At 36.5% G+C, this 19,815-nt stretch overlaps 1 protein-coding gene across 1 annotated transcript; it reads right to left on the reverse strand.

Annotated features, from left to right (window-relative positions):
• Positions 1-1,265: 1,265 nt before the first annotated feature.
• POLR3G (RNA polymerase III subunit G) lies at positions 1,266-19,087 on the reverse strand. Its single transcript, XM_090130804.1, has 8 exons — positions 18,497-19,087; positions 16,117-16,245; positions 13,437-13,566; positions 8,181-8,243; positions 7,365-7,415; positions 4,163-4,233; positions 3,134-3,262; positions 1,266-2,646 (listed from the first exon to the last, which is right to left on the reverse strand). Exons 2-8 carry the CDS (start codon positions 16,234-16,236, stop codon positions 2,560-2,562), a joined length of 651 nt encoding a protein of 216 aa, XP_089986930.1. The 5' UTR covers positions 16,237-16,245; positions 18,497-19,087; the 3' UTR covers positions 1,266-2,559.
• Positions 19,088-19,815: the final 728 nt, after the last annotated feature.

The raw sequence follows: 19,815 nt of genomic DNA on the forward strand, positions 1-19,815 counted from the left end.
AAAATAATACTGGATGAGGATGCAAGTCTTATTTAAAATACTTCCACACCTCTGCTTTTAGAAGAACATAAATAAAAGTTCTTTTTTAGATTGCAGTGAAAGTAGTGCTTACAATGTATTCTTTATATTTTGCGTGTATTATAAAAAAAACCTCTACTTGTATTTGTTTTGGCTAATTTTGCATGTAATCTAAAATATTCCTTGGCTAACAAGTATTTGTTGGCAGTAGCTGCATATCGCATTCATGTCTAGAATACCATAACTGGTAGGTTAAAGGTTTATCCTGTGCCTGCCTTGTTTAAATTGGAACTTTTCTGTATAAAGTTCCTGTTAGAACCTGTTAGTTCTGTGAAAACAGTATTGAGAAATGGGAATGAAAAATTAAGTTAGTGTCCTAGTTTAACCCCAGAAAGAAGATAAGCACCACACATACTTGCTTAGCTTTCCTCCAACTCTAGCCCCAGCTAGATCTATCCAAGTCTGACATTTGTTGAGACTCAGCGAACAGTCTACATTTTATCAACATCATGGTTCTTGGAATACATCCCAAGCAATTGAAAATATCAACTTACAAGAACAGCTGTGAGCATTATGTCTCTGGAACAATACAACGTCATTCCATTTCAGAAGTAACTTAATACAGGGCACAGGCTGTCCTTAAGCTTTGACCTTATATACCATTGTTCAACTAGTCTTAGAAGGTCTGTCCTGAGACACGGTGGTTGCTTCTGTGTAGAACAGATGCGACCATAGTTAACCTTTTAAAGGTGATGAATGAAGAAAGTCGTCTGTTCCAAAGAAAAGTCGTGCTCACATGACTCACAGCAGTGGCCAAATTGTAACACATTTAGCATTGCTTTTCCAATGTTTACCCTCTGGTTCTTTTGCCCTTGGCAAAAGCACGCTATTTGTTTTCCTTGTTCAAGTTGCAGGGATTCTCTCATTGTTTACCTTTCAACATAGTTGTCTTGTTTACAATGCCTTCTGTTATGTACCACATAGATGAAATGGGCACAACTGTTGAAGAAACAGCTGCTAGTATGTATGTTGCCAAAAGAGAATGAACAGAATACATTTCCTATATAATTCAGCAGACTGCTTATTGAACATTCTTCAAAATACAATTAGTTTACCTCTGAAGTGTGACATACATTGCATTTTAATTTCCTTTAGAACTGATAAGTAATTTATCAGAATGCTGTATCTTATTGCATGGAAGAGTCCACAAAATAATGCAGTATTACTTTCTAGTCAGCTGTGAGCTAAAGTACTGCTTGACAAAATGCCATGTTTCCAAAGAAAACTGGCAAAAGAATTGGTTTACTCATAAAACATTTTATTTTCATTAATCCTGCTAATAGAACCTGTTACAAGGAACAGCACATTCATGTTACAACAAAACTGATAAATTATAACATTGATAAATATTTTATATAATCAAGGGACAAAGGGATGCAGAGACTGCTCTGTCACTGTGTTCTTCTAGTTTCTAAACTCAATAATAAATTTTTAACATTTTGGCTGTTGGTTCTCAAAAAAAGTTCCTAAACATTGTAGTTTTCCTACTCTGAGCACTCATGTTTTCCTAATTTTTCACAATCAAAATATTTTACCACATATTTCTCTTGCATGGATGTGCTTTTTTATTAGTTTTCATTCTGTAAATTTTGTTTGTTTTGTAGAAAAGTAAGTAAATGCCTCGTTACATGGATATAATCTGCTATCTCACTTAACAGCTGTGTGAGGTAGGACAGTTAATATTGCCTTAACAGGCAGAGAAACTGAGAAGGAGTTCAAACTGCATGCCACTGGTGAAAACACAATTGCATACTTTCTCAATCTTAAATTCTGTCACATATTCTTTCTAAATGAAATTACCCCTAATAATCATTTCTACTGATGCATACAGGCAATGTAAACATATTGTTAAATATTATCATTCCTTTTAAATAATATACTAAAGAGTTCTGCTGACTAGAACAATACCTCTTCAAAATACTCATTACCTTGTTAGTCTGTGTTCCTACAGTTCTTTCAAGTCAGTTTATATTAAAGTGCTTAGTGATCAATTATTTTCAGTCACCTGGATTCGGAAGTTAACATGAATTCCTTCAAATAAGTCAGCTGCTAAATATGGGCAGCTTTCATCCATAAAATCATCCAGCTTTATTTTTGCTTTGCTCCAGTTATGACGAATTTCACAGCTAAAACATAGAACTGACTAGTGCAAATGCTTAGGCACAATTCCACAAAAATGGATACATTCTTTTTCTGTGCAGAGGCCATATACTGGCATATAGCTTGTTCCATCAATAGGCATCTCGGAGAAGCTTTAAAAAGTGCATATCTGCAAAACATGGCAAATGAACAAGATGTGGGATCCGGGATCCCATTTTACAGCGTAAAACAATTACAAAAAATTTTTCCATATATTTTTGGAGAGTAAGCTTAAACCCAAGAGAGCTAAAGCATTAGTTTTGTCAGTGATACTCAGCCTACCTCCAGGATTCTATTTCAAGTAGTGTAAGCCTTGAACAGTACACCTCCTAGCAACAACAGCTAATAAGTTGCTTCATCCATATTGTCATCACTGCCAGCACCAAAGTCATCTCCATCTTCAAAGTATGAAGAAATGTAGTCATTTTCCTAAATAAAAACATATTGCAGACCAAAATATAATCACTATATTATCAGTCTCATGAAGGAGACAATTTATAGAAGAAATATGTTTTAAACTAGTTGGGCGCACAATTTTTGAATTGTTAAAGTAAGTTCCTTTCTTGTGAAAGAAAATATGAAAAATTAACATTAATTTTTTGGTATCTCTGAAAGGAAAGGAACCTTTTAAAATGTAAATGTTGTGCCCTGTTTTGATGGTGAAAATAAGTAGTTTCATGTATCATTTGTGGCAGGACACATTCCTGTTGGCCAGCTTTTTATTTCAGAGCTGTTTGGGAGTAACAAATCTAAAACACTTGCATAACTACAACACAGTGTACTACAACAGGGAAAATTAATTGAACAGTGCCTTTCCCCATGGCTCTCCCTCTGCTTCAGAAAAGCTGGGGACAGCCAACACACTGCTCAATGACTGTGATCTGATCTGGTGTAAACAGAAAAAAAAATAAAGCACCTCTTCATGTTCCTCTTCATCATATTCCTCTGGTTCTTCAGCTTCTTCATCATCTTCACCTTCCTTATCTTTTGTTCTGTCTTTCTCATCGTCAGATTTTTCTTCTTCATCATCTTTCTTTTCCAGCTCCTATTAGAAGACATTTTCATTTACACCATAATCTAACATTATGGCAACAGTGTACCCTCCTCACAACCAAAGTGTTATGCTGCAATTAAAAGTAAGATGAGTAGTCTCACAATACTGTACAAATATTTTTTGTTAAGGACAACATGATGTGAAATGCTAGAATGTTATAAGAACTTATTTTATGGAGTGTATGTCATTGGGCTTCAATTCGAAAAAAAGCATATCTTGTGCAATAAAATGAGATTATTCATTCCCTTTACCATTCACTCTTGGAACAATTCACAGTAGAAAGTCATATAATACTTGATAAAATGTAACCACTATAAGGTATCTGCACCAAACTGCTGATACATCATCAAGAAAAAAATACAGGGCTATTTCACCTTTCAGCTTTCCATTTCCACATGGTGGTAGTCAACATCAAAATCACGGTCACTTTCCTCCTAAATTCTCCTTCTCTCTGTTTCTTTGCTCTCAACTTACAAATGGATATATTTCCAATAAGAAGCAGTAAGGTGCTGAAAAACCATCAATTTAAATTTTCTGGATCAATTTCTTCCTTCAGGTAGCTCTACTTTTCACAATTAGGCCACATAGCTATACTGTGAAGAACAACTGAATGATGTGTTCGGCCTTAAATAGAATTTAAAACAAACAAACAAACAAACAAACAAACAAACAAACAAACAAACAAAACCAGTTTCTCCGCTGCCAGGCTTTATCCTTCTCCTCTCCCTTGTGCTCCTATATTGCAGAACTTTTATCAGTCAAGATAACAAGACCAGGCCAGAAAGGCTGATGTGGTTATCCCAAAAACATATCACAGTATCATATATCAGAAGATTAATTTCCCTTCAGTAATTTGTGTTGTACAATTCACTAAGATTAAGCACATCTTACCTCAATTTTTTTCAACACATCCATGTTACTTTTAGGCTCAGAATTCTTTACCTTTTTTGGTTTTGCACCTGCTGAAATAAAGTACATAACTATTATTTTTTCTTGTATATAAAATAACAGGAATCCTTTCATTTGCTTTTAAGAGCTTCTATCTTAAGAGTAGTAACTGCTATGAAAATTCTATACTCTCCGTACTAAAATTACTTCAGCTCTGAGCTACATCAATCATAGAGGAATATTGGCCTGATTTATCTAAGTGATGTCTACAGGGCCAGCTTGAAATTCATTTAATACAGATATTTGACGGAAGGTGTGATCAAACTACAGCATTTATCTTCACAAAATGCTCTTCGCTTACCCACAATAAATTAAGACTTTAGGAAAAAGCTCCACAAATATGTTGTCACTTTTTATCATCTGAGGAGATAAAACGCATGTACAGAATAGTGACAGCTGGGCACTTGAGAAAGGATTTTTTTTTTTTAAGTGAAAAAAAAAAAAAAAAGCGGACAGAGAGTTTATGAGCTCCCCTGGAGTAATCAGGTTACTGCAGTTAAATGGCTTTTGGACCAGAAATGACTGTTATGTGGACAAAGTTTTTATCAACTTATTCCCTACAATTCATCCTCATCCTACTTAATTATATGATGGAGCAAAGGTTGAAAGTATGACTCCATAACCAGGTAAGAGCTGTCTGAATTGCAGCACTCCAAGCTTGGGAACACCTTTCTCAGTTCCAGAGCGCAGTTTGACCAGCAGAAACAAAGAGCTCTGGGCTGAGAAATACTGTAGCAAAGCTAGGAATGTTCTGCTTCCATGATATACCTGTCTTTCCACTCTCTTGCTGTACCGTGCTGCCATGCATAAAACTTACACCTAAGGACTGTACCTAACACAATGGCTCTTCTCTGCAGAGTAAAACTGCCAGGCTAAGTTCCACACTGGTGCAGTTATACAGGTTCTGATGACCGGACAGCTACTGACCACGCAGCAATGTAACATGCACCCTTTTTTTTTCACACTACAGTACACTAAATGTAGTAATGTAGAAAGAAAATTAGTGTGTGCTGATGGAAGGAGGAGATAGCTTTTCTGGAGCAGACAGTAGTCCAAAGTGGTATGTATTTTATTTGGCCCAATATCTAAGGAAACAGAGCACTAGCAGCTGCTAAGAAAATAATTGCATTTTCTCAAAAGCATTTGTCATAACACACTGTTCACTTCAATATTTTGCCCAGGAACAGTTTAAACAACAAAAGCACCACACATAGCTGAGGGAAGTCAAGCTCTGTAATAATGTATGAACACATACATCAAAGCAAATACATCCGGAATGAAGGAGGCCTTTAGGGAAGTTGATTCAAAATGATCATCTCTGCACAAAAACCTGCAGACTTTTAGAGATAATGTCTAAAAACAGCTTGGAAGTAAAAAAAAAGATATGCAAAAGCCTTCACTAAATGGTGGGCATCTCTGGAACTAACTGTAATATTACAGGCACAGGCCCACCGTTTGAATGTAGAACTTTAAGCAAAATAGCAAGGTAACACAATGTTTTCTTTCTCTGCTGTTCTTACAGTGCTGTGTCTTACATGAGTAAATCTGATTGCTGTATACATATGCATTCAGGAACTGAACCAGTGAGCTTACTGCTTGTGTTGTGTTTTTTTTTAATTTTGGTTTGGGTTATTTTTTTTGGAGGCACTGCTGATATTTCAGATACTGTGGTCCACAGCCCAGCCTAAGTGTGGGAGATATGAAACCTTACCTGAAGTTATGTCAGTAAATGACGTGGCCAGGTGTTAAGTTAAAACACTCAGGGAAGTCATAAAGGGGGTCAAAATGAAGCCAGCCCTACACATATAGTGTAATGACCCCAAAACCACTTCTGCGATCTTTGACAATAGAATTGTAGGAAACCTGTCTGTGTATCAGCGCAGAGAAAATTCACTTGATAATGGAGTGGAACAAAGGTGAGGCAGTGAAGTGTCACTCAACATGGCTGTCATCAAAACAAAAAGTAACATGACTTCTGTATGATCTCCATGTCACCAAGATTCCCCTCAAAAAACCTGAAACCTCATGATTTTTGCTTTTAGAGAAACAGCTTTTTTACCCAATCAAATCCAGGGGGTCAGCTGATCTTTGCTGTTACAATTATGTAAGAAAATGTACTTTTAAGAGCAAATTGAGAAACATGCACAGAAGACAGTGGAAATAAAGAAAACATTGATCAGCGATTCTTTGTGATAATCAGGATGTTACTATATCAAAGGGATATTGGATTGGCATTTATGATTGCATGGAATCTTGGGGAGTTTATTATTGCCTGGAGGCTTACAAAAGCCAGTGCAATTTCTTCTTTTTTTAAAAAAGAAAATGGATATGTACTAATTTCTTCTTGAAGGATTTTGCAAATAAGTAGTTAATTTCAACTGAATCTTGCTGTCTACCTTTATTACCACACTTCTCAATGACACTCTTAAAAGAGAAAAGCTTCCAGCTGAGCCAGTCTCCATGACTACTGTACATTCCTCTTCCTTTTTCTATTTTATCCGTGAATTGAAAAATGACATATGAAGGACTTGGACAAAGAGAGCAAGAAAGTAAACAATTGTATGTAACAGACAGCTAGATACAGGAGGCCAAGTGTTGTTTCACATCAACAAAGCAGCAGACTTCTATAGAGAACTAAAAATAATAGTGATGCATACTGGAAAACAAAAACACTCTTAAAAATGAATACACTTCTGATGCTGTACAATAAAAAGATTTCTTTTCCTTAAAGAGCAACCAATACCAGCTCCAACTGCTGTTGAAGGATCTGGTTCACAATTCTGCAGAAGAAAATAAACAAAAAAAGTAAAACCAGAGAAATAGAAAATAACCTACATTAAATTACATATAAAAGACATAAAAAAATACAAGTCAACAAAATAATATACAATTTAATTGAGAAACCAAAAATTTGAGAACAGCTAGCTATTCGTTAAATAGCAGATAGACTGCAAAACAAAAAAATTTTTGCATTTTTAATCTTCCAGTATTACATATTAGCAGATAGCAAATTATTAAAAGCCAGGCAATCTACTCAATTATTTAGAAAATAAGCTACCAAAATCCCTATTCATTAAGTCTATCTAACCAGCTCTAGCAGGTCTTCTTTAAAATCTTTAAAAATCTTTAAAAATACATAATCTACCTTTTTTCATCTTTTTCCTTGGCTTCATCTCTCTTGGTAGTCTTCTCCAATCTGTACAGAAAGTAGCTTTAATATTATAAACAATGATTTACAGCTGTAATCCTCCTCATCTCACTTAGCAAGACTGCCTCTGTTGTGCTTGATTCCATTACATATAAGTCTAATTGTCATATAAGGTCATATAGGGTTTGTAAGTCTAATTGTTTAAGCACCCAACGATTTTGCTGAATCCCGATGATTCTGCTGAATTTTATCTGTACTTTAGGTGACGAAGTATAAAGAGCATTTTACCCACTCAATGAAAGCTGGCATCTACCCCAGTCAGACAGAGTTCAGCCCTTCCAGTGTCCCAGATGTCCTCTAAATTACACAGTATCATCAAGTCTGCAGTAGTAAACTATCCAGATATATTTGTGAAAGTTTAATGTCATAAAATCAATCGACAGTGACTGACAAACCATGTTGCTGGGGTTTTTTAGTACATAACTTTTATATTTTTTCCCAGTTCTGAACTGGTATTTGCATGGGAAATAACAAAGAGGGAAAGTTATAGAGATCAAGCTTGTGTTTTTTGTGTTGAGAATTAGTTGTTTTGAATGAGAAAAAAATAAAATCACATTTATTTATTCTTTTCTAGACAAAACAATACTTCCCTTTGATCTGAAAACACCAAAAGAGCATAACTCTCAACAAACAATACATGCCTTAGTAAGGATGTGTGTACTATTTTATTATTTTTAAAATGTGGAATCAATTTCAGAAGAACAGATTTCCCAGGCAAATACCAAAACAGCCTTTGGTATTCTCAGGTATTACCTGGGGTCCATGCTGCATGCTCCTTTTCATCATCCATGTACTTTTTACTGTACCTTTCAATTGCTGTAGAGAAAGATGCAAAGATTTTTTAATCCATTAGAAAGGCAATCCACAGTGTTTTTGATATTTTCCTGTAATTAAACATGCAGCATGTCCTTTTCACCCCACATGAAGCAGTTTCGTGCACTGTTATACAACACTTAAAAACAATTTTGTAACAGTTTTCATAGTAATTCCTAGGACTAATCTTACAGTAAGTACTTAAAAAAACCTGGATTTTAGTTTTCAAAACAAAGGTCTAGGTCTCAAAGCAAAAATAAATAAATAAATGAATGAATGAATGAATGAATAAATAAATAATAAAAACCAGAAAGAATATCGCTCTCCATTTTGAAGGTATGTCCTTTCCATCAAGGGAATACCATTCTGTCCATCCCATTGTTGATGTATGGGCTGGAAGGGCAGGCAGAGAGGCATACTGAGATTTGGCTGAACAGCGCACCACAGAGTGGTAATCTGAGGTATGAAGCCTAGCTGGAAGTCCAGAGGCCAACACTGGGTCCAAGTCCTGTCTAACATCTTCATTAATGATCTGGATGATGGCAGAGAACATCCTCAGCAGTCTGCTGATGACACAAATGTGGTGGGAGTGGCAGATGGACCAGGAAGTTCTGGTCTACAGCTTTCTCAAAACAGAACAATAATCTCTCAGAAATAGAACCCAAGGGAACTGCAGAATCATAGTACGGTTTCAACTTGAAGGAAATTTAAAGACCATCCAGTTCCAACATTCATTTCCCATTAGCACAGGTTGCTCAGAGCCTCATCCAATCTGCCACTGAACACCTTCAGAGATAGGCCATCCACAGTTTCTTTGGGCAACCTGTGCCACTGCTACACATCTTCACAAGTCTCCCTGAAGCCTTCACTCCTCCAGGCTAAACATCTCCCTCAGCATTTGTTCATAGAAAAGCTCTCCAAGCATTCTTGTGGCCTTCTCTGAACTTGCTCCAACAGCTCCACATCTTTCTTATGCTGGGGACACCAGAGTTGAATGCAGTAAATATGAAGCTGTGTTAAAGGAGAGTCAGACTGGGTGTTAAAGAAGAGTCAGACTGAGTGTCAGGAAGAGGTTCCTTGCTCAGAAGGCAGTCAGGCACTGGAATAGGCTCCCAGGGTCACTGCACCAAGCTGCCAGAGTTTCAGAAGCATAGGTGAGACAACACCAAGAGTCCTTTGTCCAGTTTTTGGCTCCTCCAGTAAGAGAGACCTGGACATACTGGAGTGAGTCCAACAAAGGGTTACAAAAATATTGAAGTACCTGCAGCACCTCTCCTTTGAGGAGAGGCTGAAAGAGCTGTGTCTGTTCAACCTTGAGAAAAGGAGGCTCAGGGGGATCTCATCCATGTCCATAAATACCTGAAGGGAGAGTGCAAAGAGGAGGGATCCAGGCTCTTTTCAGTGGTGCCCAGTGCCAGGACAAGAGGCAATGGGCACAATCTGGAACACAGGAGTTCACTCTCACCATCAAGCAGCACTCCTGTACTGTTCAGGTGATGGAGCACTGGCACAGGCTTCCCAGAAAGGCTATGGAATCTCCTCCTTGTAGATCTGCAGAAGCCTTCTGGACATGGACCTGGATAATCTGCTCTGAATGCTCCTGCTGGAGCAGAGGTTGGGACAGATGGACCCATGCCAGCCTCAACCTTTCTGTCATTTTGTGATTGAAAAAAATAAAATTAGTGGCATTGTCACTATTCTAATCCTAACAAGCATCCAGAATTCCTAGAACTCATAAGGCCTAGAAGCATCCAGAATTAGAAGGTCTCAGAAGGCCTCAGAAATCATCTCTGAATGACTGATCATCACCAAGTCCCAGGGCTCAAAGTACTTCTGCAATGGCAAACCTTTGCATTATAGCAAGAAGATGTTTCTGCAACTCTAACAATAAGTTTTTGTCCACTTTTCCTCAGTCTGGGCAGAAGAAATAAATTGAGAAATGCAATATAAATAATACAGTAGTTATACAGTGTAGGTATATGGATTCATACTGGAAAAAAATAATCTTGCACAATCTTTAATGAGAAAACTAATTTTAACCAGTTTTAATTTTTCTTATCAAATCACCATGCCCAACTGCAATATCCACAACACAAAATTATATATTCTGATTGTAGTAATACCTAATTACTCAAACAGGGATTATTTTTGTGGGTATTGTACAAAAAATGAAAAACAGACTGTGATCTATGCAGTAGAAGACTTCTAACATACTCACTGGAGAAAAGTGTGGAAAAAGATGATACCAAAATTAAACTCAATTTTAAACTTAGCTGTGGTAAGGGCAGCAGAAGACCTACTTAAAACCAAGCAACAAAAAGCTTGTATCTAAAATGACAGTGTCTGGAGGGGAACATAATATAGATGGCCGTCATAGATGCTGTTTGAAACTGTCAGCAACATGGGGAAAGAAACCAGTAGTTTTGATTTCAACTCAGTGATCTTTAGTAAGAATTAACCGCTGATGCCATCAGTAAAAAAAATACACCTGCCTGACTTGCCACTCACAGTTGATGAATTAATTCCAAACCACTGCCAAGGTGACAGTCACCCAGTCACAGCAGATGTATTGCAGGAAAAATATGAATGATTCATAGCTTAGGAAGTAAAGAAAATGGAGAACATGGAGAATACACCTACCACTTGCTCAAAATAAGTTTGAAATGAATGATGAAAATCTACATATGGTATACTAATGCATCAAAATTGCCAGGTACTATTAGACATGACTTTCCTTCACTACGTGAATAATGAAAGATAGATAGCTGGTCCTACCTAATTAAAATGTTTCCCTTCTCACTCTTCAAATGACCATTTGGCTCACAGATATTGTGCTGGCAGTCTAGAAGAATTCATTTGCTCTTGCAGCAAAGCCAATCTAAGAAATTTCTGCCAACAGTCCCCACTTTGCCTCTCCTGTAATCCTACCAGATGTTTAAATGAAATACAGGGAAGAAAAGGGTTGTAAACCACATTATTGAAAACACCAGTTAAGAATAATTAGATGAGAGCAAGCTATTTAAACTGCAGACAACCACTGACATAACCATACTGAACCACTGAAACAGAGGTATTTTTCTGCAGCTAAAGGTTCTATAGAGAGTTATGGCAAGATACCAACTTTTCCTCAGGGAGACACTGAGAAGAAACTGAAGTGGCTTCTTTTCTTGCTTACCTGCAATTGCCAATTTTTGTACAAAAAAACAGTCAAAGCTAGCAGTTCTATTAAAGAGCATAGTCAGCACTAATACTCAGAAAGAAGGATACAGAAACAAAGGTTAAGGGGTAAGAACTACCACATGAGGCAAAGTTGGAAAACAGAGGTAACATTCTCAAAGCGGCTCAGCAGTTTCCTTTTTTGTGCCTCAGATGGAAATAACAAACTTCAAGCTTGATAAAGATCAAGAGCACAGAAAGCCTCTGGTGAGATAAGAATCTGGAAAGATTGAAATTTGTTTACATGAGAGATGAAAGATATATGAGTTAAAAAAGAGTAATTTTTTTTTTTCTTCTACAATCATAAAAGGATTTAGAAATGAAGATCAGATCTCCTGTTCTTCTTGCCCCAAAACCAAGAGTTTACCTGGCTGCACAGTCAGCATCTCTGACTGCTGTGAGAACTCTGGGCTCTGAAACTATTTTATGCTCTCTGTAGGAATTCAGGATCACCAGAAAATGTTTGAAGGGGTACTGAAACACCATAGACATGTGGCTAAACATATATGTTCAAATTAAAAAAAAAAAATTAAGGGGGTCAGGGAACACTGGAAGCTATATTATCATACTACAGTGTGTTTCTTCTTTTTAAGCAGTACTTTAGTTCAAGAACAAGCGGACAATCAATAAGGTGTATTAATCAGAGTACTGTACTCTGCTAATAAAAAGAGCTAATAAAAAAAGAACTGCATACAGTCTCAAGAACCTCTAGAATTTGTCCACACTCAAGAGGGAATAAGACTGTGTAGCTGTATCATATCTCTACCATGAATACTCAGAGTTAGAAAATACTTTGATGGTTTCAGGATGGATATTAAACCTCATGTTTTAGAGTTTATGTGAGTTATCATTATTTGAAATCACCACATTGTTATAGCAATGGAAAGATTATCTAATATTTGTCTATTCCAGATTTCTTAAACAATAAAGCTTGATAGAGACAGCCTATTACACAGACTGGGCCTTCAGTTTGACACAAACAGCATTCCCTGACATGCTATATTTCTTCTTTTCCTGTATTAGCACTTTGTGTTTATAGTAGTGAGAATCAGAACTTAGAAGGATAACAGAGAGAAGCAAAAGTCACAAGCAAAAGTAAAAAAAACCACTCCTCCCAGTAATAAGCCCCAGTGACTGCTAGGTTTAAAATACTGCAACTGCAAAGTAAACAGACTATGACCTTCCTTCCCTGCTCTGTTTTCTGACCAGGAAGCTTGGATTTTAAAAGTGTAATGATGCATGAATTTTTATCAAGTAGCAGAGTATTTATTTTTATCAAACAATAATAAGGCTGTTAATGTTTAATTACATGTAATTAAAAGGCATTCTCTTTTAATGCACTAAGATCAAGTTTTATCTTCAATTTTGGCTCTACTTCTGATGCAAACCTCAATAAATCATTTACTTTCACTTTGATCTTTCTATTTCAAGTGAGTTCTCAGCCTTTCCTGATTTTCGCTGCATCTTACCAATCTTTCTGGCTCAGGGGAAAAAATTATGTTCTAAAAGAGCACGTTTTAGAATGTCCAGCTATTAACTAAAATATTTATTGCTTTAAGTTCATGTCAACACAATTAAAATGGAAGCTGAATTTCAAATCTTATATTTATTATGGATTTCTTTGCTCCAATGCAAAATTTTTACAGTATTTTTAACATGTAGTAATACCTATTTAGTTTGTATTGATTATCATATAATTGAAAGAACCACAAATAGTTAGTCTTAATGTTTCTTACTTTATATCAAACAGAATACCTTGCTTTTTTAACACGGCAGTTGCTTTCAAGTTATAGCACTTGTATGGGTGACCTGCAACTTCAGTAAATATAAATGAGAGCACTCCTATCATGTTACTTTGGCTCTTTCCCATTCTCCCTTATCAATACTAAATACATCTTCAACACAATGCCTTTCACTACATTATCCCTCATGGAATAAATACTGAAGACAGAAATAAAAATAAAAAGCACATAAACGAACCTTCATGATTTTCTTCTACTGCCAAAAAATATGGCATTTTTTTCATAGCTCCTCTAAAATCTTGTTTTAAGGCCAACATGTAATCTTCATCCTCTCCTGTTTTCAGAGGCACTGGCTTATTTTCTGTACTCTGTACAAATTATTTTTATTATTTGCAATGTCTTTGATATCCATCAGATATGCAGGAACACTAAAAAAAAACTACAATAAACACATATAATCATGAAAGAATGCAACTTTGCATTATACTACATTGCAGATACACTTTACTACATTCTGAAATACATAACTGTTTAAATTTACACTTCATAACTTTTTGTATCTTTCTACAAAAATTCATCAGGCAATCAGGGAGAAAATATTAAAATTGTGAAGCAGTGATTCATAGTCATGTTAAGCTTAAAGGATTCTTAAAGAACAACATGAGTTTTTCATCCCAACCTAACTTAACCAGAAACCTGCTCTAATCAAAGAAAAGCAGGCCCTAACCTCTTCTAAAACAGAATTTCAACTGTATAGATTGCTCTGGAAGAAATGCCTCCTACTCATTTCCATGGAAACTACAACAGATACAAAGATGGAGCAAATTCTCGGTAACAAAATTATTTTTCAACAGTCAGTACCATTAACTATGCATTTTCACCAGCAATGAACAAGAGCCTGCAAGCTGTGCTAGTAAAACGCTGCACCAGCAGAAGTGACCCACTGTCACTGTAGCCACTGCTGGAATGCACTACCCAACACCTCACTGTGCTCACATCCACAGTTGGGTCTCCATAGGTGTTCAGCAAGCATCGATGAATGTCAATGGGTGCCACTTATTGCTCATGGAAGAATTCAATGATAATCCTTTCCTTTATCTGCTCTTCCATGTCAGATGCCATTCTGTCAGACTGCCCCTCTGCTGCCATCTGTTGCACAGCAATAAAATGTAACAGAATATGGGTGGGAAGGTTCAATCCCTACTATCATACCACCAACATCAGCCTCTGACAGTGTGAGCCAACATCATAAAATAGAAGGCATTACTTCCAGAGCACCCCTCATACATTATGTATGATTACCCCAAATAACACAGTTTGATTAATATCATATCACAATCAGACAGCACACAGGCCCACACACATCACAATTTTTTTTCAGTTAAGTGAACTGTTAAATTCTTCTGGCCATTTTTGTTTGTTTGAACTATAAATCTTGAAACTGGAAAGATATGTAATAAAAAGTTTCTAAAATATATGGCAAACTAAGGCTAGTGATGGAATCAGTTATGTCGTAGCTACATAATATTTCTCTCACCTCACATGTGGTGCACAATCAATATCTAGTGGTTGGTTGCAAACCACAAAGCATTATCACAAATCCCACAGTTGGACTTTACAAATTTCAGCTTTTTTTGCTAGCTGGCCAACCTTTTAAACCTCTCGTGATGCAGATGGTATGCTGATGCACCTTGACTGGTTTTCTAATTGCATTTACAGGAAATCAATTATAACACAAAAAAGCCCATAAGAAATATGTAAATATGATCAACAATTCACTGCTTAAAATAATTTCAGTGTAATCAGTGAACAGGTGTAAGATCACACTTATCATTAAATGTAATTCATGCAATGTTTACCAGTTCTAGTTACACTGAGTTACTTCAATTTTTCAATGGAAAAAAGCATCTTTAATTTCTCCAGTGTATATACTAGATAGAGGTTATACACTGGATATGGGATTTATAATTCTAAGGCAACTACATCACTGATTGTAACTGCAGAATCTGTAGTCACATATAATTCAGTATCCTAGCGCTATCAAGTGGATAATAATCACACTAGGAAAAATTTAGATGATTTTAAATCAATGAAGTCATGCAATTTAAATTATAAGGGAAATGATGGACTACGACATCAACATAAAATCCGTTTCAGTAAATCAAAACCATGTGTGAAATACTTATTCAGGTAAATATCAGAATAGCACCAATTATATGTCAAACTTGTTAGTTTCATATCATAATGTGTTGAGAAAAATTTCATGCACTTCAATAAAGTCTTCATATAAAGGGGAAATTCTCATGTAAAACTGAAAAACTACTTTTCAGCCTCAAAATTGTCCAAGTTTGACTACATAGCAAAACTCAGCTTGGTAAGAAAATAACTTACTTTTTCTTTCCCTTTAATTTTCTGATACATTCTGAATACACCCAAAATGTCCAATCTTAATATCCTTAATTACATAAAACATCTTTCTATTGTTTTCAAATTATTTTTCACATTTTGGCTACAGAAGCACAAGATGATCATCCAAAATCCTTCTGTGTTTGCATCAACAGAAAATTTCTAAATCAGATACATTAATACCTTTAAACACTAGTATAACTTCATTTCAGGCAAGTTCAAAAATTCAGTGTTTCCATTACTGTAGCGTCCAGAAAACCAAATTACAGTGAGGACTAATGAACAAACACATCACAAGTTATCTAGGTTACTGAGGGATACAACTGCTAGCAAATAGGTAGGAAGTGATAACAATAACAATATAACCAGCAAAAACTGATCTTTCACATTAAGTATTTGAAAACTGACCTAAAGTTCTTAGAGTCGTTCTTATACTTTATTCCAATACCTAAATGAAAGAGAATGCACTTTACCTGAACACCGAGAGCGCTAAAGAAAGCTTCAATACTTACAGGAAATAACGGTGGAGGCTTACACACAACATCAGGTAGAACTGCACCTTTAGAGAAGCCAATGGCTTCAATGTTGAACGTAAATGAAGCACGTCCTCTTCCTCTACCTGACCCAGCCATTTGAAGTTACTAAAAATATTAAAAATTTTAGCAGGTTTAATTTTTTATATATATGAAACACATTGCATATAAAATTATGAATAACACCCAATGTTTAGCAAGCATTGAAGTAATTTTAAAAGCACCCTCAAAGGTCATATAAATTTCAAATGTTTTTAATGCCCACCTTAGGTGCTATATATTTCATTAATGCTTTAAATAAAACTATTCCCCTCATTTCTACTAGATACTTTTGCAAGACAGAAATTAACTAATAATATATGCATTAATACTTTCTTCTTATAAAGCTCAGTGTATGTAGTGACTTGAGTTCAAACAAGGTAGAATCACAGAATCATTTTGTTTGGAAAAGACCTTCAGTATGATCATCTCCAAGCAACTAACACTATCCAGGTTAACAAGAAACCATGTCCCTAAGCACCGTTTCCATATGCCTTCTGAACACCTCCAGGGATGGTGGTGACTCTACCACTTTCTTGGGAAGCACTTTCCAATGCTTTACCAACACCTCCATGAATAAACTCTTCCTGATACCCAATCTAAACCTCTCCAGTGTAACTTGAGGTCTTTTCCTCAGATTCTACCACTTGCAACCTGAGGAGGGTGTGCAGGGAGGGCACTTAGAGCTCAAGGACATGCCAGGGCCATAGCCACAGACTCACCCTGTACCATAAGGAGCAGGAGATGACTGAGAGGTGGGGCTAGGAGGGCTCCCTGCTGAAGTAATATGGTGTTTCTTTCACCCTTGGGCCAGCAAGTAACTGTGTGTGCTCTCTCTCTTTCAGTGTCACATCTTTCAGCTGCAGATCGGGCATGGTGGAACGACTTGCCCTCTACTTTTACTAGTCTACTACACTGCAGGCTGGTCAGGGCTGCACCATTACAGTAGAGTTACCCCACCTGCCTCATCACTCATGATGGCCAGGCCTTTGCCCTGCCATGACTCCATGAATTCTGCTTTAGGTGCCTGATGTGCTGGGTGAAGTGGAATCCAGAGTGCTCTCTTTCCACAAGACCAATCATAACTATCAACTCTCATGCTGGAGACCTGATTTATGCCTCTAGCAGGAGCACTGGATTAGATGATCTTTCAAGGTCCCTTCCAATCCCTGCTATTCTGTGATTCTGTACCCAGTGGCTCTGACCCACTGAGCAGCCAAACCAGTTCTGGAAGCACATCCATTGCTCACAGCAACCACATAGACCGTCTGTGCTGAAACTGGGATAGGAGTGGGTGCAGCACAGTGCTGACTCAAGTTAAGTTGTGGCAAACAATTACATGCATTTTGGTACATAGCTAAATGCAGTCCTGTGAACAGTGAAAAATATGTAGCTATGGCTTCCATTTTGATAAAGGAATTTTGGAACAGGTTTCAAGATTGCTGAAAGAATCACTAGGTTTTTTTGTATATTTGTGACCCAGTTTTCAGTCAACATAAATACATTACCTGTGTTTTCAAATGGAATGTATGGAGTTGCAATCAGACATGTCTCTTTACCAGACTTGTATAAGCCCTATCTTAGCAGAGAGAAATACCCTTCCTTCACTTCACGACCATACCTTATTTATGTCACCACTTTTTGGCAGTACATACATTTGTGAACAACTGTTTTTGAGGATGAAACACCAAAAGAGAAAACTTCATCCAGAATCTCTGATGAACACCTTCAGATTCACTAAGAACTGCAGTTACTACCGTCAAACCACTGATGCATCATTTTCACAAAAACATGGTCAAATATCCCACTAGTTTTATGGTTTTGTTTCTCTCTTTTAATGTCTCTCTCTCTCTCTCTCTCTCTCTCTATATATATACATAAAAGTTTTGTTACTTATACTCATGAACTACATTATATATTTTATATGCAGCCCAAGATCACGTATAAAATCTTAAGTTTGGGCACCCATGTTAAGATCATCAAGCTTCATATTACCAAGTCTACCATCCAACCATGTCCCTAGGCACCACAACTACACGTCTTTTATTACCTCCAGGGATGGGGGCTCAACTACTTTGCTGGAGAGCCAATTCCAATGATTCACAACCCTTTCAGTAAAGAAAATTTCCCTATTATCCAATCTAAAACTCCCCTGAAGCAACATGAGGCCATTTCCTCTTGTCCTATTTAACCAAGCATATAAAAGAAAAAAAAATAGCCTGCCATTACAGTAATTTACTGCAAAACAGCCATAAATTTCTGTATGGCTATTAAAAAAAAAAAACAAAAAAAAGAGCCTGCATTTATAGCTACATCTCACCTAATCTCCATCTCTGCACTGTATGATCCATGAGCTGGCAGGTAGAGAAAAGTGCAAGAAACATTTTTTTTTGTGGAGAATGATATCAAAAGACAAGGTCCAAGACAGACCCAGTTTGAGCAAAGTGGCACTGCTCACGTCTCAAGACCACATTAAGTATGACTGACGAATCCCAGCCCAGAAATCCCATGTGAATACCAGTAATTACTAAGTATCAAATTGCAAGACTGTTCCAGACTTCCTGCTCTACCTATAACATCTCAGCTATTCTCAAGGCAACCCACAAAAGACAAAGGTCCAAATAGGAAATAAGAACTAGCACAATACCTATAGGTTTTCATACAGTTGCCTAAGACAAGGAAAATTACTATTAGGAACAAAGAAAGGTCTACTTAAGATCCTTTCAGAATTTCCAAAATAGAAGGAATGGCCTCTTTATTAAATGTCAGTGAAGAACAAGTATTTTCTTATGTTTTATTTTCCATAGGAATATGCTCTGTTTGAAGGAAGCTAAATCATGCTACACATTTCTATGTCAGTGTGCTTCACAGAAAACTATCTAAAAAAAAAATCAGAATGTCCTACATAAATGATTGTAAGAAAGACAAGAAAAAAAAAAATCTGAGTATTTAATTAAGTGAAGATAGAAAAAATACGTGAAATTCTTTTGAAAACAAGATGAGAAAGAAAATGTGAGCCTGGCAGAATGCAGAAAGATAAAAGATAAATTCCCAAACATATGCACATATCAAGGCATGAAAAAAACAGAACTGACAGAAAAAAAAAAAAAGAAAACAGAAAAGGACTTGATGGAAATTTCCAAGTGTGTGAAAATTGGTATATTCTTTGGATTAAATATATATATATATATTAAATTTGGCTTTAAAATTAATTATAATATTTTCTTAAAATAATGAATTATTCTGATGAGAAGCAACAGGCTTTAAAATTAATCCTATTTCAACTAGGCAGTTTTACTAACACTCTTCTTTTAAGCATAGTAGCCTAACAGAAGTCTACTGACATCATAAAATGAAAGCAAGAGATGAGAGGAGAAATCATAAAGGAAACAGTGACTTTGACAAATAACTTTACAGTTTGCTCACAGAAATATTAGTTGGAATTTTGTGTGGTCCTGTGTGGAGCTAGGAGCTGGACTTGATGATCCAGCAAAAGATCATCAGTTAGGACAATGAAGATGGTGAAGGGTCTGGAGACAAGCCTTATGGGGAGTGGTAGAGGGAACTGGAGAAGTCTGGAGGAGGCTCAGGGGAGACCTTACTGCTCTCTAAAATGATCAGAAAGGTGGTGAGAGGGGG

Source organism: Phasianus colchicus, chromosome Z, assembly GCF_987193195.1.
Source record: "Phasianus colchicus chromosome Z, bPhaCol1.hap1.1, whole genome shotgun sequence".
Taxonomy (NCBI): domain Eukaryota; kingdom Metazoa; phylum Chordata; class Aves; order Galliformes; family Phasianidae; genus Phasianus; species Phasianus colchicus.